Here is a 24,888-nt window from a genome sequence, read left to right as displayed (position 1 = left end):
AAATTTATAACAATTGAATTTCTGAAATGAAATATGTAACAATTTAATACATGTAGTCTAAAATTTGTAACAATAGTGAAAATGTTTTTAAAATTTAATATAATTTCCTATATATATATAAATTTTCTTTTATACATTTAGATGGATAAAATAATGAGAGACTAAATGTATTAATAAACTATAAAGACTAAATCAATACATAATAAATAAAAATCTGACACCTAATTTTAATGAGATTTTTCATAATTTGGACAAAATTGTTGCAAATTTTAAACTACAAGAATTAAATTGAAAATTTAGAGACTAAATTATTATCCATTAAAAACTAACTAAAGTTGAAATAATAAATTGTTACTTCAATCAAATACATGGCCAAAAATATTTTTTTGACCTATATATTACAAACTATTTTGCACCCAAACATATTACTAGTAATGCGACATTTCTCTCTCATTGTAATCAACAATTTTTTCATTCCAAATATCCCCAACCTTAATGTTCATAAGATTCAAATAACCGAGTTTCAAATGCATATTACAAAATAGACTTTTATGTCTATTAAACGAGCAGACAAATAATAATTTGAGACCTAGGCTGGCAATTGCTTTGACCTTTCTAATTTGACCGTTGATGTTGAACAGAAGCACTCTACACTGTCGAAGTGATGGGAGCTACCTGATACGGTTGGCTTATTTTAATGGTGTTAGGACGAAGGAGATCCATTTTCTTGCCCTCCAGATTACCAATGAGCAATAAACAAACGTAATCAAATTAAATAAGAGCACTCTTAAATTGATTTCTACAGTTGAAAAGGCCTGCCTAAACCAATCTCAAACATTCAAAAGTGCATTGCAACAGCAGCAAACGTGCCAATTTAAAATGCTAAAGATGCCAGAATGAACGGATAAAGAAAAAAGATATCAGAGTGATATACATGATTTTGATTTGATTTGATTTGAGGAGAAGAGAACAATGAAAATTTATTTCAAAACACCAGATGATACAATATCTCATTTCCTCGGGCAGAATCGAATCAAATCGCTGCACTCTCTTTTAAATGTAACATGGGAATTTACAAGTAAAAATCTTAAAAGAGAACGATTCAATATAAGTTTGTATACAAGAAAGTTTTTCGAAGTTACTTGACTGCTTCATACTTTTCAGGACTGGCTTCCACAAAAGACTCGACGTGGTCCTCAATCAGCCTCACTTCACAAAGCTTTCCACCAGCTTCATCAGCAAATGTAATCTTCCTCTTTATCTTCTGGATTGCACTTGGAGAAGCAGTTGAACCGTTCTCAGTTGTTTTCTGCAATTAATTATTTGTCGGTTAGGGGAAGAAAAATCAGGCCTCAAATGGGTGTTTTCCTTCTGTTTTTCTTACAAGATTATGGTGAGGAACTAACCATTATTTTACAAAAGCGGTTGCAGTCCCTTGACATCATGGAAAGCCATTTCTTCGCACTTGCTTCTGCTTTGGTTGCATCAGAAATGGCTGTTCTCACCTGCCAAAATACAGAATAATATATGAGAGGACAGCAAACACCTTTATATGAGAGAACCAATTCCATGGACAAAGTCACTATAATGTCACTTTTAAGTCTAACTATAAAATATTTCTACCGATTATAAGTTGCATGGAAGTTCACATGCTAATTGCCAATATACCAGAATCCAAGTGACAATTATAGGATAAATTCATTCTGCATAATGTGTATTACCTGAGGGGCAAGTTCCCCACAAAACCTCCCCCATGACCAAAGTCCCACAAGTTGTTACAAGAATGATTAGTGTCAATTTTCTCCAAGTAAAAATTGCCAAAGCCAATTGCATGACTTGGTTAAACACATGGCATGCAGGATGGAAACTAACATCTACATACATCCTATGTAACACTAAGGGAAACGGGGGAAAAGGATAAAAAGCTTAATTAAACACACCATTTATATGCAAATGAATACCAAATGCAATTAATAATCAAGACTCTCCAAAGATCACATCCAATTATTTTACACAGTAGGTTTGTCGGACATCAAGAGTGTAAGGGAACATGGAAAAATTCAATTTCTCAACATTCTAAGAAAGCTAAAGCAAGTTTTCCCCATATGAGGCTGACTGCAATTAAACAAAAGTTTAAGTTCAGTACTACTGGGAAGGCATTTTCAATAAGGTAATTAACGATAATGAAGTTAAGTTCTCATATACGTTAAGTTACCTCATCCGTGTTAAATTTGAAACCTGTAGCCTTGTTGCCTTCGACATGAAGTCTGTCTTCCACAATTGCTTTCATTGACTTTAACTGATTTGTAAGTTTCAGGGCAATACTCTCTATGTCCTGCATCTGTCTTTGTGTGAACGCAATGGCATTGTCTGAACAACTTTGGACAGCAGTGCTCCTCGTTCTACCATGGGGAACCTTAGTGTTGCTTGTCGAGTGGAGACTTCTCTTCTTTGATTTCCTTATATTTTGCTCATGAAATATATCGGAATAGACTCTCTTCATCTGGTCGCACTCTTCAGCTGTGCCAACCTTGTAATTTGCTTGCTTGAAATATGGTTTGCCACCACATGCTAAAATGAAAAGAGAACAATTAGGCAAAAAAAACCCGGGGATGGGGGGAGGCGTACTTCCAAACTATAAGGCTTGTTATAATTATATTCTTAGAATTTCACTATGATTTAAAAAACATTTTAAAAAGAAAGTATAAATAAAAAATTATCAAAGGAGCCCTCAATTTTTTCTTTTCATGCATTAGTGCCAATGCTCCCCTGGTAAAACAAGTTTTGAATTACATTATTATTTTTCTTTCACATATGATGAAAACAGCACAGCCAAAAGAGGCGACGAGACTTGCAAAGCTTTTAACTAGTTCATAGTTTTACTCTGAGTCCTCATCCCCTTTAAGAACTGTGCTAAACTTGGCTTTTTTTAGTTCAAGAAAATGCTCGGTTTCACATTCTATTTAATATGGGGTTATTAACTAGCATATTGAGGCATTAAAACCCTTTTTTATATTATACAAACAATTAGATAAAATTATTATTAAAAAAAAGGTTTAAAATGAGATTTCCATGCCACATTCACGACTAACTAATGTTTAACTCTAGAAACTTACTTTTGCATTCTTTATCATGTAACCGCATAGACTTCATAGCCTTGGACAATCTTTCCTGAGATGTTGGAGATATGGTCTGAAAGTGAAAGCAGAAGAATATAAACAACCTCCGCATAATTTAAACCAAATACTACATCAATTAAATTCAACTTACAGTTCTAGTTGATAGCAGCCTTGTTGGATGACGTTTTGGTTCTTCAAATTGATTAAACTTGTCCATAGAATCATCGAGATGAAAATCTGGTGAAGTATTTCTTTCTGAATCAGAAAAATTGGAGATTTGCGGTTCTATCTCCTGAGCTGGACATTTGCCAATAGATATCAAATGCTGATCAGGGCTTAAGTTACCATCACTGGTAGAACTTGTTGAAATACTTTTTTCATGATCAGGGCTTAAGTTACAATCAGTGGTAGATTTTGTTGAAATACTTTCTCCATGATCAGCTCTTAAGTCACAATCACTGGTAGCTTCAGTTGAAATGCCTTTTCTTTCATGATCAAGTTCCAACGTATCTTTGTAACCATTCTCGGTTAAACATACTTCAGCTCCGAAACTCATCTCTGGGAGTTGGAGGCTATTCAGATTAGTCATTCCATGCAAATGATTGAGGACTTCACCATTATTCAGACATATGGTCTCGTGTGTAAGGGATTTACCTTCTGAAATATAAGTGTCAGTGCACTGCTCCTCAGTCGGGGATATTTCTTCTGACATATCTTCACAATTATTCTGACATATGGCCTCGTGTGTTATGGATTTACCTTGTGAAATATAAGTGCCAGAGCACTGTTCCTCAGTCAGGGAAATTTCTTCCGACATGCTATCATTGGATAGACACCTTGGGGCATATCGTCCCTCCATGCTCTCCGATGCAGGAAAATCTGAATAATTGGGTTTCTGTATCTCCAGGTTATCTTTTTTCATCCACTCAGTGTTTGATTCTCCTACCATCTGAAGAAATTCGGGGTCATCACCTACCAAATATTCATGACATGCACTGTTTAGAACACAATACTCAGCTTCTTTGTTAGATGTTGTGGACCCTCGATTCAAAAACAATTCATCAGCTCCAATAGGCTCGGAACTCAGACACAAGTTTACATTTTCATCACAAAGTAGAGACAACTCAGAACTCAGACACGAGTTTACATTTTCATCACAAAGAAGAGACAGGTCATCGATAATGTAGTTTGTGTTTTGGATTTCTGTCACATCAGTTTCAGGAGTTTCAACTTTAACGTCTACAGGGATGGGTAGGTCTGCACTCGATGGAAGGAGATCTTGATCACTATTGATTGGATCAGAATTTCCAGTTATTTGGCTGCACTGTGAACTAGTAGATATTCTGCTTCCATTACATTTGGTTTTCAATTTTTTGCGTCTTGAAAGTTTGGATTTCCAGACGCTAAGAGCTACATTAAGATCACTATCATCATCCTCATCAGATAACAAGCATGAACGTTCTAGTTCTTGTTTAGAGCATGTCCTCAGCTTTTCCTTACTTGAGTCAACAGATTTTGACTGCCTCGACTTTCTTTTCTTGCAGCCTTCCATAATTTGCTGTATAGTCATACTATCAACTTCTACGTCACTCTTTTGTCCATCGGTATCACCTCCACTGCCAGAATCAGAAACTGTGGGCTCATCTTTGAATAATTTTCTTTCTGCATAGAAATCTTCGGTTTCCACCTTGAACTTGTAACCCTCGGGAATATTTTCTTCCAACCTTTCTCTCAACAATTGTGTTGGGAGTGAGTTTTGATCTTTTTCGTCTATAAATTCATATACGTCAGTAAGCTTCTTAAACACTACTGCAGGCTTTCCACGGGAATTGATGTTTAGAACTTTTGTCATAAGACCACCTTTAATGGCATGGATATAATGAAAATGATTGTAACTTCTTAACTCCATTGGATGAGTATAACTCTTCTCCTTTTGGAACCAAAATAATGCTTCTGCTGCGGTGAAAAAACTTATTAAGCAATGAAAGCAATAAATTCATCAAGACAACATGATTCCAAACAAAGTGGATAAATTTGAGGATCAAATAATGAAGTTCTATCATCCGTAAAATTATATTGATTCAGATTAAAGAAAAATTTCAAAAAAACTGCCCCAAAAAGAAAAATCAAGGAACATTAGAAGAACTCATGCACGTCCAATATAGTTCAGAACCTTTGAACTTCGGCGGAGAAAGAAATGTCCGTGGCAGGGTAACTAGCAAGTGCGTGAAAATTACCAAAGTGTCCCTTAATAAAGAAAATTTGTTGTTCATAAAACTATTGAACATCCCAAGCAGATCCTCCACATTAACATTTTTTTCTTCTGAGATACCACGTTATCATTCGTAATTGGCTTTACTTGTACATGCCAAATTATTAAACCCATATCCCGAAATCAACATTACTTGACCAATTGAGTAGTTCCTCTTTTTAAAGGGAAAAAAGCCTCATTTTTACTACAATAAACAGCGTCGACTTAACCATGGCCCGTGTATACCCGCCCTCGTAGTGCCATAGCCATTACACAAACATATTCAGATCTATCCAGAAGCTTGAAACTTAGCCAGATTCGATTATAATAAACATTATAAACTACTCAGCCAACTAAACTTCCAGCGCAACTCCAGAGATCCGTTCAAAACCCTAGATCCCAAAAGGAACTGATAAACTAAATTGAAAAATCAGCTAGAAAGGAACCAATTCAACTCGAGATAAAAGATATATAGACACATAAATATTTGTAGATGTGGTCACAACATTGAGCTGCATCGATTTAGACAGCAGTAGAAGACTAGTGAGAGATGAGATGGACTAACCGGTGATAGGAATATCTGATTCGCCGGCGGCGAGGCGGAGAAACGACGAAGGCGGCAAGGGATCTGCGAGGGAAGGCGAAGCAGGGAGAGCAGTGGGAGAAAAAAGGCGGGAGAGATCTAGGGCTAGTTCGCCGAAGAGAAGAGATATTAGAGCGGGTCTGAGGTTTGGCGCCAATTGGTTTGGCGGGAAATCGAGCTTTTTATAGCGTGAGGAAGATCCGGCCGGTTCTCTAAAACCCGTTATTTTAAATCTGGCCGTTGATTTTGTCGATTGATTTGATCGTGATCCGCATCTTTATATTATTTCACCAGAGAAATAAAATGCGCGCCTTGACTTGTTGACTTCAAAACCAGACTGAGACTCAGAGCTGGAGAGTGCATTCGAAACGAGTTTTTAAAAATTACATTTTTTTTTTCTGAAAACGTAAAAATAAATAAATGGAAAATATAAATGAAATAGTCATCAAACCAAACAAACCCCTAATTACCATTTTAGTCTTTATAAGTTTATATTTTGTTCCTAATTTGATTATTGTAATTTAAAACTTTTCAATTTAATCCATATAATTTAGTTAATCTCTCGAAACAACAGTAGATTATATTTATTAAATTTGTAGCGCATTTTCTTTAGATGTCATATCATATTGTCTTTACTGAGAGAGACAGATCTACACACTGGACATAAGGACTCAAGTCTCCCTCAACTTTTAAATGCTTAGTATTGTTACCTAATAGTAAACCTATTTTTTCAAGAACGCACGTTGACATAGTGGATCACGAGGCCAAGCCCCCTATAATTAGGGTATGTATCTTCCCACATGTGCTTTTTGTTAAAAATTTATACTTACCATATATATATTTCTACTTATTATATATAAAATATATATAACTATTTTATTTATTTACAAAATAAATAAAAATTTTCTTTATATAAATATAAATATATCAAGTTTAAAAATAAAAAAAAAACATTTACTAGGTATATTAAGATCCTCAACAAAAATTCTAGATTTGCCACGTTTAAAGAAAACATGTAATGTAAGATATTTGTCTACTTTTGGTGATATCATGGATGTTTTAAAACAATAGAGATTGGTTAAAACCATGCATAAATCTATAAGAGATAAGACCGTAAATTGATGTAAAAATGTTCGTTGTTTTACTTCTAGTTTATCCTTCTAAGATAAATGTGTTGGTCTGAGACAATTTAGCCAAAGTTAATATCGAACCGATCAATCCAACTTGAGAATAGTATAACATTTTTTCTCTTTAAATGTTAGGTCATCATTTCTCTACCATATCTAAAAAACACGTTACATAAAATAATTATCTACTTTTTAGTGATGTTTTTAGGACATATTTTATAATATGCAAACTAAATTGAAAATTTTAAAATTGAAAAAAAAATGTTAAAACTATTGCATAATCTATATGAGTTAAACTTGTAATTTAACATAAAACGTTCATTGTCTTTAGAGTAAATGTGTTGGTTTGAGATGACTTTTAACCAGGGTTTGGAATTGAACTGCAACCTATCAAAATTGAGAGGAGTAAATCAAGCTTGATTTACTCGATTCATATTGACTACCAAATAGAGGGTTGATGCTAAAATATCTATAAAGATAAAGTAAAAGAGAGAGGGAGGGACGAAGGAGCATGTACTATATTTTCTATGTCATATACAGTGTACTATTTTTTATGTGTCCTGTGAAATGTTTTCCTTTTTATCTATATGGTGATTTATTAGAAGTATCTACATCACAACCAAAGAATATTAATCTTGAACAAGGGTCATTTAATTTTATACCACAACTTGCCGAAGCGTAACAAACTTTTTATAGCTTCTAAAAATTATACATAAATAACTATACAATACAATTATCAATTTGGCCCTAAATAAACTATAATCCTCTGCCTAAAAAAAATCATACTCGTTGATTTAATATGATCCAATACTCATGATGTTCTTGAATGACAAATGACACATGGCAAAAGAAGACGATAGCATTAATGTCAAGCAGCATTGAGACAACTAACATGGCAAAAGATGTCCTTATACCCTGTTTTATTAATCTATTCCACTACCCATCAACTTTATTAGCCATGTTGGTACCTTCTAATCCAACCTGGCAAAAGAATCCATGATATTAATATGGGGATATAGATACTCCTTTCGGTCACTGGTTATCACATTAGCATGTTAAAAATGTGGGACCGTCATATTCTTAGTGTTAACAAATAGAGTATGGTACTCCCGTAGTACTATAATATAATTATTTTATATATCAATCCTTACGTTTCTTATTACTGATGGGTGACAGCTAGGCAAATGATCAAGAAACTCAATGCCACTATTTTCGAGCTATTTGGAATTGATGCAACGTGCATAAATACCCAACAAACATATTTAAATTTTAGAACAATGACAAACATAAAATAAATATTTATGAAAATATTAAATTTGGATTTCTATTCTTAGATTTTGCTTAAAAAAACTTATATACTTACTTTTAAGTCAGTAATTTGTACTATAACAATCTATACGAGAAAATAATTCATTTCATTTAAAGAAAAAACTTCAAACATTAAATGTTACATGCTAATTGAAACAAATTTCTGGGTCTTAGATGTTTGGCTTTATTTTAACAACGTAACCAATTAATTTTTTTAGTACAACGATATATTGGGGTGGAGAATTCGAATACAAATCGAAAATACATACATTAACTAATTAAGCTAGGTTCGAGTTGGCAATATCAATTATATTGAAGACTGAAAAAGAAAATATATATATATATATATGTAGCAAGTTTAAAATTTAAATATAAAATAATAATAATATAACTATTAAGAATAAACATTTAACTTGAGCTAGTTTTGGTTAACAGGAACCTAATTCAGTAGTAGAGATCTAATATTATTCTTAAAATCAATAATTACAGTAAATACTAACACGTGCAAAATAAAATCAACGTTTTTAAAAATTACAATTAGATCTACATAGGCATTGTTAGATTAGATCTGTCGAATTTCGAAACGTCTCTAACATTGTAACATCACCGAGAGCTGACAATTACTTTAAATATTATATTTATTGGAAAAAATGAATGGACTGAAATGGTAATTTAACATTTTAATATAACATAAAATACAATTCGAATTTTCCAAAGGAAAACATTGATGCCACGTGTATATCTCGCGATAGAGGAGGAAACAGGCGAAGACCGGAATTTGACCAAAGTAAACCGCTCGCCTTTCTCACTCCTCCATCGAAATTGGTCGGAAGAAGAAATTTGACTGAACAACGTGATTTCCTCTAAAATCACGACCCTTTTCAAAAAGCCCTAGCTTTCCGTAAACACCCGCCTCAGATTTTGTATTACAGTCGAACAAATTATCTTCAATCTGTAGTAACTTCTATGTTCTTACAGATTCATCGTAACAACAAAAAGGAAAACCAAGGTATTTTTATATTTTCTGGCGAAACACTCGTGACCCAGATCCGAACGGAATCAGAGATCCCCGATTTAAGTATTCTGTGGATGGCGAGTTGTTGAAGAGCTTCTCCCAGCTTCTTGAATGGCGAATCCCCGGAAAGGCAAGCTCCTTTTGATCTATTTTCTATTCGTTTTTGGTGTTCCCCATGTTTCTAGGGTTTTTGTATGTAGTTCCAGCTCCTTTGAGCAGAATCAACCTGAAAGCGAAAGCGAAAGCGAGGTCCCTTTTGAAATTAGGCAGCGTGATTTACTGAAAAATCTCGAGGAGTTAGTGAGAAACCTTAGCGATGTAGTTTCTAAGTTGGAGATGAGATTATCTGATATTCCTACGGAGGTAATTAGAGATAAGAAACCGAATACTGATGCTTCGAGACGGGTAGTACCTGAGGTGGTTAGTTTAGGCGGTAGGAAAGAAGATGGTCTGAATGATGGTGGAGATGGCGGTTTGGAGAGTAAGATTCGAGATGGGGATAGAACGAGAGCCGTTTCAGTGACCAAATATAGCCCATTTTGGTCGGAGAGGTTCCACTTTTTGTCGGCTGTGAAACTGGACTCTGATGCTACTTGTATTAATGTATTGCCATTTAGGGATTTTGAGGGGCATAGTAAGTATGTTGTGGTGGGGGATGAGAAAGGGAGAGTTTACGTCTTTACGAGAAATGGGGATGTTGCGGTTGAGCTTCGTACGAAGTCTGAATCGCCGATCATGACGATGCTTTCATATATGTCTATTTATAAGAATGAAACCCTTCTGGTTACCGGGCACAAGAATGGGGCAATCTTGATGCATCGGATTTGGGAGAGATCGAATGGGGAGGAGTCACATTCACTTTTTATGGAACATGTTGTGGAATTTGTGGCGACTGATGGTAGGGAAGACGAATCGCCAATTTCCATCTTGGAAGTGCATCATGTTGGGAGAACCAGGTACATTCTATCTTCAGATGTCAGGGGAAAAATCAAGGTTTTTAGAGAGAATGGGACAGTTTATGGTTCTGTCATGCCGGAGAGTAAGCCAATAGCATTCTTGAAGCAGAGGCTTTTGTTCTTGACAGAAAGTGGTGCTGGCTCGTTGGATTTGAGAAGCATGAAACTTAGGGAGTCTGAATGTGAGGGGTTGAATTATTCTCTTGCTCGGAATTATGTGTTTGATGCCACAGAACGATCTAAAGCATATGGTTTTACATCGACTGGTGACTTAATTCATGTTTTGTTGTTGGGAGATATAATGAACTTCAAATGCAGGGTTAGATCTAAAAGGAAGTTTGAGCTTGATGAACCACTTGTCTTTCAGGCAATTAAGGGTTATTTGCTTGTGATCAGCAATGAGAAGGTTCACATTTTCAATGTATCATCTCAGCATTACGCTAGAGTCGGTGCACCTAGACCTCTGTTTTCTGCTGCTGTGGATGAGATCAGGTCATCTTTCCTGAATTACCAGAATTTGGATTTAGAGTCTGAAGGAAAGTTTGTACCCTTAATATCTAGTGACCGTGAAAAGCTTGTGGTTCTTGGACTCGGGGGTGGATATGTAGGCATGTATCGCTCCAATCTTCCAATTTTTAAAGGGGAGTTCAATACAATGCTGTGGACAAGCCCTGTTCTGTTTTTCATACTCTTTCTCTTTGGAGCTTGGCATTTCTTTGCCAAGAAGAAGGAGGCGCTCACTTCATGGGGACCTGATGATCCATTTACTGCGACTTCGCCTACTACTGGAGCTCCACTGGGAACTGGAACCAGTGAGCGATCATCTTTCATAGACACTCCTTCAAGGAGTACTGATATGATGGATCTCAGAGGTGGCAGCGGCCTGAGAGGACCACCACGACGTTATGGTTCTCCTACCGGGTATCCCGGTGGGGCAACAAATTCCTTTAGGCCACCTACGACAAGTGACCATAACTCAAGACCAGCTGCAGTTGATCCGAATTATAGAGCAGCGTCCGAGCTAAAATTCAGGGGCTCCCCTTTAGAACCTCCAGGATTTCCAAAACGAAGGGAGCCTCTATTTGCAAACAATCAGGTGGTGGATGAAAGCAGTTAAAAGAAAAGTAGGTATCAGCTAGAAATCTTTGCTTCAAAGAGTTTCAAGTTCCTGAATCCTGATTACTTTTTCCTTTTTCCCGATTGCTTGTTTGCTGGTCGGTATGAATGGTTTGATCTCGCTATATATCTGTATCTCTGTTTTGTAGTTGCATGCAAAGGAATAGAAAGAAAAAAAAAAGTGAAATAATGCAAGTTTTGTTTTGACATTTTTGTCTCCTTTGGATCGATTGTTTAACATGGTATTCACATGGTATCAAAGAATGAACATCGAGTAGAAATAGAAAGAATCATAAGTCTACAAATATTGTAGCGACCTGTATAATGTTCTTCTAGCTGAGTGTAAAGTGTAGCCTATCAACAACCTTGGGAACAGTGACACGGATCGGGTTTGGTCGATTTGGATGGGTTTCACCAACTTAATTTTTCTTTGTGGTATGATTTTTGTGAACATTATAGGCAATGATAGGATTCTGAGGTCAAAGAGCAGCAGGAGAGACCCACAGGCTTTAGGAAGAGTATTATTGCAAAGAGGAGAAAAAAGGGATCCATGTTGAAGTTTAAGCAACTCGAAAAGTTAATCAAAATTGCGATGATTATCTGTCAGTCTCCTCTTGTTTCTCCTTTTGATCACTGTGAAAAAATCTCTCCCTATTATGAATTATGATGCATTGCCTTTCTGCTTTTGCTTGCATTTTAACACTTGTAATTTCTTGGGCTTTTGGTTGGATGGTTTTGGAGTTTCTTGCTTTTTCTTTCAGCTGTTCTAAATTATTCCCAGCCTGGGATGCATCAAAGAGTAAGGGCTTGTTCAACAACTGCCGTTACAGTTCTTTTTTTTTTTTTAATTAAGAATTAGTTACATAATTGTTCTTTAAAAGTTTGTTTTCTCATGTTTTATTCTTTTTTTGGATCCTGAATTTTCTAGTTTCATTCATTTTGAAAATTCATATATTAAAATAGCATAATTTTGAAAATTTTGGAGGTCGAAACAGATTTGAATTTTTTTTTCTTTTTGTCAAACTTTTGGATGTGTTATTTTCTCATAGATCACTTGATCAGGACAAACAAATGTTGTTATATTTTTTTTTTTTTGTGATTTTAATATTTGTAATAAATTAATATTTATAGGTCTAGAGTAAAAGTGCATCTTTAAAAACTCGACAAGAGTGAGTTATTAATGAAAACTCAAGGCGAAAAGAATCTTGTTCTGAAAATTGTTTCTTGAAATAAATATTTTGGAAGACACAAGTTGTTTAAACATCTATGCTCAAATGATGATTATTATTATTTTTTATTTTTACAATCAACCAAACATTATCAAGTTGAAATAAAATTTTAGTTTTAGTAGTCATGAATGAATGCTAAAACTAAATTATTTTCGGTAATGAATATTTAGGAACTAAAAGCTACTTTTTTTTTTTAGGATAGGTGAGGTGATAAGATTCAAATTTATAATCTTTTACTCAGAGAAATATGTCCATTGAGATCATGTTAAAGTTATAATTTTAAAATTCTCTATAATTTATTCTATAAATTTTGAAAATTTAAATACTCTATGCATAAAAAGCAAAATATAAAATTTTTCTATTTATTATGAAATTTTTTGCTACAAATTTTTGGCACTCCACCCTTATGCTATAAGAATTAGAAGGGAATGATTTTAAATTCCAGAATTTCAATAAAATAATCTGAAGTTCCTAACTGATTTGAACCAATAAATTTTAGTGGATTTCCAATCAATAAATGAACAAAATCTTTCGTTAGGATGCTGGAAGAAAATAAAATAAAAGAAAGCATTTTTTTTTTTGGAACAAAATGAAATTTCAAATAAGATTGGATTTTTTTTTAATTATTATTCAAACCAAACACGGGAAATAATTTTTAAATCATCTTAATTTACAAATAATTACTCTGTATGATATTTCTACCCTCTTTGCTATGACCACCCTAAGTAAAAATTTTAAATGTTGCAATTTCTTATGAAAGTTAATCTCTACCTCGGCATAACAACACGGCCTTATAATATATCCCGTCGAATACATAATTAAATTGGTTTGAAAAATCTTAACACAAATTCTATACACAACGAACTGGGGCGGCATAGATAATTGTCCTCTCTTATATACACATGATCATTCGTTTCCCTAGCCAATGTGGAACTTTGTTTGCAATCACGTTACAAACCCAACACCAAGTACCTTCTAATAAAAGCTATTATAATCACATTCCTCTCCTAAAACCTCGTCAATTACATTTCCATTCATTATTCAATTTTTTAACAACCATTTTACAATGTTTATCATTCCTGGCTCATCTATTAATCATAATCATACGGCCTAGGGAAAGTTACACTTTTAATTAATTGTTTGAAAATTTTACTCTTTCTTTGTTTATTTGTACTATCAATAATTATTTTTATGATAAAAAATTATATAACTTTTATTGGTAGATGTGATTTTATTATAAAATATTACAAAGTTATATTTAATGTATCAATTATTTAATTTTAATTATTAAAGTTAGTATAACTTAGTGATAATTGGTACCTATCTCTATCCAATAGGTCGTTAGTTTTATTTGTTGGGTTGTAAAAGAGGACAATTATCTCCATTGGTATGAGGTGGGGTGAAACCAAAAGCAAAGCAAGTAAACTCTAACATTACGCTACCTTCAGATAAAACAAAGAACCGAACTAAAGGAGCACTCAAATAATAGAAGTTTAATAAAATTTGTTAAAGTAAAATTCATTATTATCAATAGTACAGAAATAAATATTAGTACATCTTTTAATTAATTGGTATTTGTAATTAGCTACAAATAATAAAATAGTATTCTTAATAATTATTATATATATGATTTCTATCTCGATTCCTTAAAATTTTGGTAAACACATCTATAGATTTCTTGTTTCGATTCCATAGAATTTAGAGTAAATAATACCTAATAATGAACAGTCTCACCCATTTTCATTCTAATCTTGGATAATTAAACATCACCTAAAGTAAAACTAATTAATCTGTAAAAATGCCCATTTTGTCCTTTGGTACTGTTTTGTTTTTCCTCTTTTTTGAAGTCTAAAAAAATTATGGTTTGTGGAGTTTGGTGGCAGCCACTGATTGGCTGCTAGTATGCACTTGCCGGAAATTAATATTACTTTCGTACATAAAAAATTACTATTAACTGCGCACTTTCCACCATTGCCATTGTCACTTTTCAGTTACAATTTCCAATAAATCCAAAACAATTTTCATGAATACTTAAAAAGAACGAACCTCTTTCTATAAATATTATTAGTTTGGAAACCAATAATTTTAAATGCATATTAGCATTCATCTTTACAAATAAAAATATGAAGAAATAAATAATCTATTTATATTGTGGACTTACAGTTCCAACTGGTCCAACGTTACACTAAGATAAGTATTATAATTTTTAGTTTATGTTCCATTTTATATATTTTTACCCACTATTTTTTGTATTTTCTAAGATTTCAATGGAAATAAAGTCCAAGCAAATCAATGAACAAAAATCCAGCCAAGCATATTGTTGGCCTTCTCCAAAGATTAAGCTTAATGTGGTACAATGTCTCTATTTTATATTCTATTAAACACGTGAGAATATTTTTTTAACAATTCTTCAGATAAAAGTTTAAGAATAATGGTAAGTATTACAATATTTATTTAAGATTAAAGATGAATTAATTGGAACTGAAACTGTACAACAAAATAAAAATTGAGTACAAAATTTAGGATGTAAAAGTCGTTTTTCCCCATAATATAATATTTAATAGAATCTTGATGACAAGTCCAAATTGGAACATCGCCCTACAAATAGTAAAATAACAATATTTAAATACATATGGTGGATTCATCTAAATACTACCATTAATAAAAATTCGATAGTTTTTATTTTATTAAATAATATATATATATATGTATATGTATATTTTTTTACCTTTTCTTTCCCTTGTGAACAGTTTAATTGTATTTAGTAGAAAAATGAGAAACTTTTTTAGTACCATATGTGGAGTAGAGGTTCAAATACATGATATTTTAGTTGAAAATACATATTTTAAATAGTTGAGTCATAGTATTAAATATTTGTCAACGCATAGACATTTCTATTGACATTTTCATATATTCATGAATTCGACATCGACACGAAGGGCAAATCAATATTTTTATCATACTACAAAAAGTTCAACAAAATATGAAAATATCACTAATATATACATAATATTAATATTAATAATTTCTAACTTGTTTAGAAATAGAAAAATACTAATTATTGATTGAAATATTTTATTCTTTAATTTATACATAAATATCTATCAAACATCGATATTTAATAAATATTTTTATTGACATTTATATTAAATTAAGACCTCGATATTTTTATTGACAAAAATAATCGTTGAATCTAATTTAGGTTAGTCCAGAAAAACGAGAGTTGACCGATAAATACCTAAATATTTAGAAGGTCAGAAAAGTTAAGAAAAGAAAGAAAAATGTCGAAAAAGCCCCTGAGGCTAGAGGTGTTTTATTATGATTGTAACTTTTGAAAAATAGGTGATGTCTATTTTCCGTAGCTGTCCTCACACCCAAATCCAGATAAAGGCCCCCACAAAAAACAACAGACAAAAAAGGATATTTAACTTTTTGAGTAGGGAGTTTTTATAACATGCACTCAAACCTACACTACTGGATCTGCAACCCTTTTCTTTTTTTTTTAAATCAAAACCCCTCGATTTCTCATGTGTACACGTGATGGGGTTATGCCATGACACCTGTCGGCATTTCGTACTGTAACGTACAACATTTCTAAATCATTTGCCCCGAATTGTCCCCGTGACCGCCTTTTATTACCGAACCCACCCTTGCCGCATGCTTGCGGGAGAGACCAAATTGCCCCGACGGTTGGGTGGATTCTGCCCCTGTCGCGAGGTGGAAGGTGGCCAAATAGGGGTATAATCGTCTTTTGGCAGAACGGTTTAAGAAAATCGAATAAAATAAATTTCACTAGACGACAAGCACCGGCTGGGGTAGTCCCACTTGGCCCGACAAAAATCATAAACCCGCAGATCCGGACACGTGGCACAACACATTAGCAGACAAAAAGATCAGACTTCCCGTGGGGCCCACGGCATATCCTCCCCCAACCAGGGTTAGAAAATGTAACCATGGTTAGCGCGCCGCTTTTAATCTTTTCATTTTTTTTAATTGACCAAAAAAGAAAAAATAAAATAAACCCACAAATTTAAATTTCTGTCTCTTTCTTCAACCCCCATCTCTTTCTCTCTCTTCTTCCTCGAGTGTGAACTGTGCAGTGGCCGTCTCCTTACAGGACCACGACTTTCCGGCCACCGGTCGAATCACCGGATTCATTTTAACTTCAAACTCGAACCAGATAATGCTCTGTACATCTCTACGTACTCTGGTTTTCTTTTTTATGCGGCTATAAATATTTTCTTAAATCGGAAAAAAGTTAGGGCTCGAAATCATCTTCGATGGTAGCGGCAGAGAACAATTCTTCACCGGCGGCGCTTTCCACTCCTTCCGGGGACGAAGCTGCGGTATCTTCATCGCCGGGAGTTCAAATCGAGATCGTCGGCGCCGTGGCTCCGCCGAAGAAGAAGAGGAATCTTCCCGGCATGCCAGATCCGGACGCGGAGGTGATCGCTCTATCGCCGAAATCGCTTCTGGCGACGAACCGCTTCGTGTGCGAGATCTGCAACAAAGGATTCCAGCGAGACCAGAATCTGCAGCTCCACCGGCGCGGCCACAACTTGCCTTGGAAGCTCCGCCAGCGGACGAGCCAAGAGATTCGGAAACGAGTGTACGTTTGTCCGGAGGCGTCTTGCGTTCACCACAATCCGGCGAGGGCGCTGGGCGATCTAACCGGCATCAAAAAGCACTTCTCGAGGAAGCACGGCGAGAAGAAGTGGAAGTGCGAGCGGTGCTCCAAGAAGTACGCCGTGCAATCGGATTGGAAGGCGCACATGAAAACCTGTGGAACCAGAGAGTACAAATGCGATTGCGGAACTTTGTTTTCTAGGTATTCTCAAATTAATTCTCTCTTTCAAGTTTCAACTTCATTTCTGTTCCAATTTCTTAATATTTGTTATTGATTTAAAGGAGGGATAGCTTCATCACGCATCGGGCGTTCTGCGATGCTTTGGCGGAGGAGAGCGGTCGGTCCCAGCCACGAACGAGATTGTCGTTCGTAAGCTCGGATTCCAATGCACTGGCCGCCGCCGCGTCAGCCGCCGCTGTTGCTTCTTCGCCGCCTCCACCGCCCCTCACGCCATTGGCTACTGTACTATCTCCTGCTTTGTCCATTCAAAGCTCAGGTATATTAAATGCTCACTGATTCATCCTATGCTTCTATCTATGTATATATGTTATTCTATTTTTTTAATTTCTTGATTTGGAAAAAGTAATATTGCCAAAGAAGGGTTGTCTGCAACTGGAAACTTCAGGGGTTCTTTTTGAAGTTGGACTATTGTTTGACCTGATCACCAAAATTTATATTATGTTGAATTGAAGCAGCCTCTCCTCTTGGCTTTATGCTTCATTGGGCTGCTCCTTTAATTTGTCTGCTCGTCAAGATTTTGTTCTTTTGTGGGATGGGATTGGCTGTTTTCAGAAATTTAATTAACTTTTTCTTGGACTAATTGTTTGCAATGATCAATTAAAAAATTATCACAAGAAAAAACAGATGGAGAAAAAGGGTCTTTCATTAAATCATTACGTCTCTTTTTTACCCAATGAACCCTAAATAAACCTTGGGATGGGACAGTGAAGTCCCTTTTTTGTCTATTGAAATTTTAAAGTATTTTTCTACAATTTTGATATATATTAATAAGCTTAGTTCTTGAAGCCTGGTGACATGCCTGAAGTTTCAATTTTTGTGTTTAATGAGTTGAAATGGTCTCATTTATGGAACCTTTGTATTGAAAATTTAAAAATTCTTTAGACACAGCCTGTCACACATTTGATTCCAAAATTTGTTCAACATTCTGTAATGTATGGGAAATTCGTCATATGGATTTTATGGTTGCAGAGCAACCGGACAACCCGATCGGACCTCCGCCTTTAACACCGGCAGTCACAAGCATAACTTCGGCCACCTCCAACGTAACCGACCCGATCAACGGCGGTGGAATCGGTGGCCGTACAAGCATTTTTGCCGGTGTTTTTGCGTCTTCTCCTGCCGTCATTTCCAATGCTGATCCCAATCCACCCCAGCCAATCACCTCCGGCAGCCACCCGGACTGGGTCGATAATCCCCCGTCCACCGCCACCGCTATCACCATTGTTGAGCCCACATCGCTCACTCTCTCGACGTCCCTCTTCCTCTCCTGCAGAAGCTCGGGCTCGTCCATCTTCCAGGACCATCCAACACATTACTTGCCATCGCCGCAGCTGCAGCCACAGCCCGCAGCCATGTCCGCAACCGCGCTGCTGCAGAAGGCTGCCCAAATGGGTGTAACGGGCTCGAACGCCTCTTTGTTTCGTGGCTTTGGGCTGTCAATGTCGTCATCTCACGGCCAAGACACGGCCGCCGCCGCCGCCGCCGCCGGCATCTCCATGACGGCTGGACTCGGGCTAGGACTCAACTCCGATTTAACAGACCTTATGATGGGCCAATCCGCAGCGTTTGGAACCGAGCCCACCACGCGGGATCTGCTTGGACTTGGCATTGGCGGTTCTGCTCTATTCACGTCCTTTGGCGGCGGTAGCTGTGACGTGGATGCTGCTTCACCTTACGGCGGCGGCGGGTCCGGTTGATGAACTTGACTGTGGCCTCTGGATTATATATTTGGTCATATATTATATAGGAAGTGTTGTTTATTTTGGTGTACAGAAAACGCATGCAGCTAGCTGGTTACCACTTGGGTAGTACAATTTGCAAAAAGAGAAATTGTACATTTTTTTTTTAACTTTGTTAGTTTGTTTAAATAATGTTACGGATGATTCTTAATTTTGCTCCATATGTTTTCAAATAATGTTGTATTTCGATTCTCTGGTTTCGTAAAATGCTCTTCCATTGTTCTTATTGAATTTTGGGGAAATTTTAATTTGTTACTCCTTGTATCAATTTTCACACACAAAATTAGATCTCGGGATATGTGTCTCACAAATATTAGAATCATACTTCCACAAATATTTATCATATGCACGATATAACAATATTTGATTTTGGATTTATTTTGCTTTCAAATGATCAAAATGTTTGAATTAAGCATGTAGATATTTATGTAGTCTATGTGTTTTGTTAAATTTGTGACATAAAAATATTGGTATATAAACTCAATCTGTGATTTATAAAAATAAGTCTACAGGGACATTAAATAATTCTTGAAATCAATAAATCATAGGCTAGAATAAATAATAATTCAAGATACTAAAGTTATCATTTTCTTCATAAATGTAATATATACAAATTTAATTGAAGAGTCAAAATCAGCCCTTATTTATGACTGAAAGGGTTCACACACAAGCCCAATTGTCTCACATCTCTCGCTTTCTCCTCTCTCTCTCTAACAAGTAACACAAGTTTCTGTGGAAGTTAAGAAAAAAGGGGCAAATTTAGGTTAAGTTAAGTTGGTCCCTTTGGAATGGTCGAAATCTCTTGGTGTATGTGGTCCAAATATAATAAATTTGTGTATCAATTTAGTTAACTCAATAATTAAAAAAAAAAGAAAAAGAAAAAAAAAGACGTAGCACATGTTTGTTTTTCTTTTTTTTAGTTCAACCAACCATATATATATTTTTTGAAAAGATACGAATTGAACTATTGACGATACGAATATCGCAATAGCTAGGTGTGTTTACCTTATTGTGTTATTTTTGGATTGGTTGTGACCATTATTTTTGTTGTGGGTAAAACTTTTAAAATAGCATATTATATATTTACTTGGAAATGATTCTACTAGTTTAACATGGTTCGTTTAGATATTTAATTTGTTTCACTACTTCTAACAACTTGATCACTATATATATCGAGGTTAAACGATTTGAATAAGCTTTCTAGTTAAAAATCTTATCGTATCAGTCAAGTAAGAAAATGCTAGCTAGCACGAAGTCTAGGCAGCTAATTGATGTCCTTGGCCAAAGTGTAAGACTTGAAATGTTACCCTAAGCATACCTATTATAGCAACTTGAAGTAAAGATCAATCAGAAAGCTACATTATTCAGTGAATCTAGGTACTTTTAGTAGAGATCTTATCGAGTGTACGAGGCTGAATAATGTCACATTAGGCATCACTTAGTCATGGTAACTAAAGGTGTAGCCAATTACGTGACACCACACCCTAAAACTTGTCCTAATTAAAAAGTCACGTCCATTAAAAGATTTGAGACTATGTGGTGTGTGTTTAGTGTGACGACCTTACCAAACGATTTACAACTAGTAGTAAATCACATTATGATTTGCTTATTCTTAATTGTATTGATTCACCTTAATAAAAAGAGGTAGATATGTAAGTTCTTCAATATATCAAAACTTTATCAAATTCAATACTGGGAACATGAACCTACTTAACCCATTAAAACAAAATTAACGTTTAGTTTCTCTTATTTTTACTCATCATTCAAATGCACACACTTTAACGTTATTTACTTCGAATATATTGACGTGCACTTGATTAACCAAATCAATTATGTAACAAAAATTGTGCAACAATACTCATATTCTCTTTTATATTTAACATCAGAGATCAATCACTAGAATTAATGAATTCAAGGTATAATGAAGAGATTAAATTTTTTTTTCTTTTAAAAATCAGGGCAGAAATGAAACAAAGTTAATATAATTGAATCCTAGAATTTATTATAGAATTATATATACTTTCACTCACTAAAAACAACTTAGAAAGACAGTCCCTGTGGAACAAAGATTGAGCGGTAGACTGGTCCGATAAGTGGGGTCAGCTCCCCACGTGGTATTTAATGTGCTGAGCTGGCACCAACATCACTTTGACGTGTGGGGTCAAGTTCACTTATTATGGTGGGTCCGCTATTTCCACGTGGCAATATTTGCTGCATTATGGGCTTGCTCAGCTACGTCAGAGAATAACACGTGGTGTTCGGCAGGCTTACGGCGTCGTTTTTGTTTTCTGAGCCTTAGCATTGGTCAATGTCAACCAGATGACGTGGAAGGCATCTGGCAGCCTTCCAAGTTCTAAGTGGGGCTTGGTTATCATTTACCAATTTTTTTATCTTTACTTTTTATTGGTTTTTGTCTTGTCTTCTGAAAATTATAATCTCATTAAATACACATTTTAAAATTTTCTCAGTCTTTCTTGAAAATATTTACATTAGTATAAAATAAATTTATATTTTCAAATAAATAAAAGGCTTGAAATTATATAAAAATAACATAATCCAAATTAAAAAAATTATAAATTTAAATTTTCCTCCTATAAATTATATATATATATATAAATAAGAATAATAAAAATTAATTCAACATAAGAATAATAAAAATTAATAACTCAACAAAGTCAATAGAGTAACAAAAAAATACAAAAAATATAATTCTAATAAATGTAGTATTGATGCCAAGTAATTGAATATTATCCCTACTCTTAAAAAAATGATATTATCCCTCAAAGATAAAAATTTCTTATGTTAGAACACAAATCTACCAAATTTGATCAACAAGTCATAAATGATATTCCAGCTTGAATAGATGGAGAGATCAACGAACAAACAGTTCAATTATTAGATCTTATTTTAGTCCATAAAATTTTACATTAGTTACATTTTAAAATCATAGCACTTAAATTTAAACTTTGTATAAACAACTATTTAGATTATTACTGAATCTTTTTTTATGGTCAACTAATGCAGCAGTCTATGATTGTTACAAACTCTATATATGTAGTATGGTTTTCTAATAACATTTCTATAAGTTTATGTTTTGTATGCATTTCACGGCGACAATTTGTAATTGTTGCAAGTATATAGTGATTTTACAGTAATACCTACATATTGAATGTGATTTTTTAATATTTGTTTAGACAAGACGGTAATGATCTTCCCCTAGTGAAATTCCTTATCGTTCATCACAAAATATTTCTAGATCTCAATACACCAAATGCTATGTAGCTATTAAGAAGCACACTCTAAAAAATATAATATCTACTCTGACCGCACCATAATGCAATTGTGACCTATCTGTCTTTATTAGCGAACTCCTCTCTTTTCCTATTGTGTTAATGTGTAAATCAACGACCACCATACCTCTAGATCTATAAAAGCCTATAAGGAGTGAAATTGTTTTTATTTAAAATTGAAAGAAAAGATTAAAATTTTTTTTTGGAAGTAAAAAAATAAAAATAAGATTATATTATATTAAGCTACCAAAAGAAAAATAATTGAATTACATAAATAAAAAGGTTGAAATTCTCTCTCTCTCTCTTAGAAATTATAAGAAAATATTAAACAAAAATGTAGGGAACAGAAGGGATTTTTTTAATATTGCTAATATAACAATTTATTTTTTAAAAATAATGCTAATTCAATTTATTCTAAAAATAACATTTTAGAAATTCCTCTGCTACTAAGTTAACTAAGCCCACTTTAGCACTAGGTTAACGCTTTTTAAATAATAATTATTTTATTTGAAGAGAAGAAAGTTTTTTATAAGTAAAATTTATTTAAAAGGAAAAACGATTACAATATAACATTCTATTTACTAAAAAAAATTAAAAAAATGAAAGCATGGAGATTTAAACTTAAAATTTCAAGATTAGTAGGAAAATGATTATTATTGTTAAAAAAGGTATATATCGTCTCTTAGCTTGATGAGAGACGACGACCTACCAGTTTGTTTATTTTTTATTTTTATTATTCAATTTAGAAACGGGAATTTGGAAAATGTTAGTTTTTGGAATAAATTTCGAATTAGCATTATTTTAAAACAAATTGTAAATATTAGCAATATTAAAAAAAAAAGTTGAAATAGAGAAAGAGTACCGAGTACCGGGCCTGAATATTAACAAAAACTCACCCCCGTGATTCCGGTTCGATCCGCCGTTCCTCCGCAGTCGGAGGAAGCGGGCAGCAGCCATGGACGGAGCTCCGTCGCGGCGGAGGGGAAAGTGAAAGAAAAAGTTGAAGGAAGCTGTGGTTGCTTTTTCATGTGAAGATCAGCGAGTTGAAAATTGAAATTATTCGATAAAAAAAAAGAGAGTTGAAAATTAATGACATGTCGTTTCGTCTGTGTGAAAAAATCCGACGTGTAGTTAGTTAGGGAGATGGAAGGGAAAGCCACGAGATGTCGATGAAGATCATAAATTAATTTCATGACAGTAATTCAACTTTGCCTTTTTTTTGTTTTCTTGTGAATTTTCTCTTTAGATTAAATTATAAGTTTGCACTGTAAGATTGAAAGTTTAGTGATCATTAGACAAAATAAAAACTGTCACGTGTTATTTTGTTGGAAAAAGTTCACCGACAAAAAAAATTGTTTGAATATATATTTTTTTTTACTGATTTAAGATGTATTGTTGCGTACAAAAAAGTGTAATTCCTGGTATGATGGATTATAATTAAATTTTTTTAATTAAGAATAAGTCATTATTTTGCTTACTTTGTAATCATTTTTATTTTTGAAGTTAAATTATACCAAAATGACCTTCAACCAACTAACAGATATTTGTTCTGTCTATGAAAAAAAAAATAAGAAAAAGAAAAAACGTAACAAATATTTGTAGTTGATCTCAAATTTTCCATCAGTGTTTTAATAGATTCAATTTTACTTTCAAAACGATTGATAGAGGTTTGAGTAAACTTTAAGGCCAACTAAATTTTACAAAGTAACCCTTGACGTACAATTTTACCTTTTTTTTTTAAAAAAAAAGAAAAATTAAACTTTAAACATTTAAAATGTTAAATAATGTATTAAAATTAAAACCAAGTATGTAAGTCAAGGTTTTTTATATATATATATATAATTTATCAGTTAAAAAAATTGTATAATGTAGCCTACGTTTTAAAAGAGTTAAATTATGCAACATATAACTATGTAGTTTTAATTACGATTGTTTCCTTGTAGTTTTTTAGCAAAATTTTAAAAATAAAAAATTAAAATTAAAAGACTGTGTGTGTGTGTGTATATATATATATTCAAAAGATGACTTGTATCGGGAAAATGTTTTTAAAAAATATCAACACAAATAAATACACATGTGAAATTATTTATAAGCTTAAATTTTTAAAATATCACAAAAAATAAAATGATTATCAAATAAAATTCTAGACGGTAAGAAATTCATATCAACAAAAAATTAATTTATAAAGTACAAATTAAAACTTCTCAAAAAAATAAAAATAACTCACTTAACATTGGTGTAAAAATAGAAATCTCATTTTCGGTGTTGTGCGAAATAATTTCTTAGAA

At 33.8% G+C, this 24,888-nt stretch overlaps 3 protein-coding genes across 5 annotated transcripts; 2 read left to right on the top strand and 1 right to left on the bottom strand.

The window, feature by feature from the left end:
• Positions 1 to 905: 905 nt before the first annotated feature.
• LOC111014058 (uncharacterized) lies at positions 906 to 6,102 on the bottom strand. 3 transcript variants are annotated; one of them, XM_022288661.2, is made up of 7 exons: positions 5,936 to 6,102; positions 3,774 to 5,072; positions 3,271 to 3,677; positions 3,117 to 3,192; positions 2,216 to 2,571; positions 1,407 to 1,505; positions 906 to 1,309 (listed from the first exon to the last, which is right to left on the bottom strand). In XM_022288661.2, the coding sequence occupies exons 2-7, from the start codon at positions 5,026 to 5,028 to the stop codon at positions 1,139 to 1,141; spliced, it is 2,364 nt and encodes a 787-aa protein (XP_022144353.1). In that variant the 5' UTR covers positions 5,029 to 5,072; positions 5,936 to 6,102; the 3' UTR covers positions 906 to 1,138. The 3 variants fall into 3 exon arrangements, with proteins under 3 accessions (XP_022144353.1, XP_087984410.1, XP_087984409.1); XM_088128284.1 differs by having other exon boundaries at positions 3,271 to 5,075; XM_088128283.1 differs by having other exon boundaries at positions 3,271 to 5,072.
• Positions 6,103 to 9,172: 3,070 nt separating this feature from the next.
• On the top strand, positions 9,173 to 11,684 carry LOC111013986 (putative membrane protein At1g75140). The gene has a single exon (XM_022288566.2). It carries the CDS (start codon positions 9,515 to 9,517, stop codon positions 11,474 to 11,476), a length of 1,962 nt encoding a protein of 653 aa, XP_022144258.1. The 5' UTR covers positions 9,173 to 9,514; the 3' UTR covers positions 11,477 to 11,684.
• A 4,993-nt stretch (positions 11,685 to 16,677) lies between these two features.
• On the top strand, positions 16,678 to 19,502 carry LOC111013899 (zinc finger protein GAI-ASSOCIATED FACTOR 1). The gene is made up of 3 exons (XM_022288449.2): positions 16,678 to 17,532; positions 17,613 to 17,827; positions 18,541 to 19,502. Exons 1-3 carry the CDS (start codon positions 16,985 to 16,987, stop codon positions 19,266 to 19,268), a joined length of 1,491 nt encoding a protein of 496 aa, XP_022144141.2. The 5' UTR covers positions 16,678 to 16,984; the 3' UTR covers positions 19,269 to 19,502.
• Positions 19,503 to 24,888: the final 5,386 nt, after the last annotated feature.

Source organism: Momordica charantia (genome assembly GCF_013281855.1).
Source record: "Momordica charantia cultivar OHB3-1 chromosome 8 unlocalized genomic scaffold, Mcharantia_2.0 BLBB01000008.1, whole genome shotgun sequence".
Taxonomy (NCBI): domain Eukaryota; kingdom Viridiplantae; phylum Streptophyta; class Magnoliopsida; order Cucurbitales; family Cucurbitaceae; genus Momordica; species Momordica charantia.
This window is presented reverse-complemented; position numbering and strand designations above follow the sequence as displayed.

Bases quoted from the DNA above. Each gene is read 5' to 3' on its own strand.
- LOC111013899 (XM_022288449.2), top strand. From the start codon at position 16,985: ATGGTAGCGGCAGAGAACAATTCTTCACCGGCGGCGCTTTCCACTCCT. The intron at 17,533-17,612 runs GTATTCTCAAAT...ATTGATTTAAAG, and splicing joins TGCGGAACTTTGTTTTCTAG to GAGGGATAGCTTCATCACGC. The intron at 17,828-18,540 runs GTATATTAAATG...TTATGGTTGCAG, and splicing joins TTTGTCCATTCAAAGCTCAG to AGCAACCGGACAACCCGATC.
- LOC111014058 (XM_088128284.1), bottom strand. From the start codon at position 5,028: ATGGAGTTAAGAAGTTACAATCATTTTCATTATATCCATGCCATTAAA. The intron at 1,506-2,215 runs GTAACTTAACGT...GTATTTTGGCAG, and splicing joins TCAAATTTAACACGGATGAG to GTGAGAACAGCCATTTCTGA. The intron at 1,310-1,406 runs GTTAGTTCCTCA...AATTAATTGCAG, and splicing joins ACCGCTTTTGTAAAATAATG to AAAACAACTGAGAACGGTTC.
- LOC111013986 (XM_022288566.2), top strand. From the start codon at position 9,515: ATGGCGAATCCCCGGAAAGGCAAGCTCCTTTTGATCTATTTTCTATTC.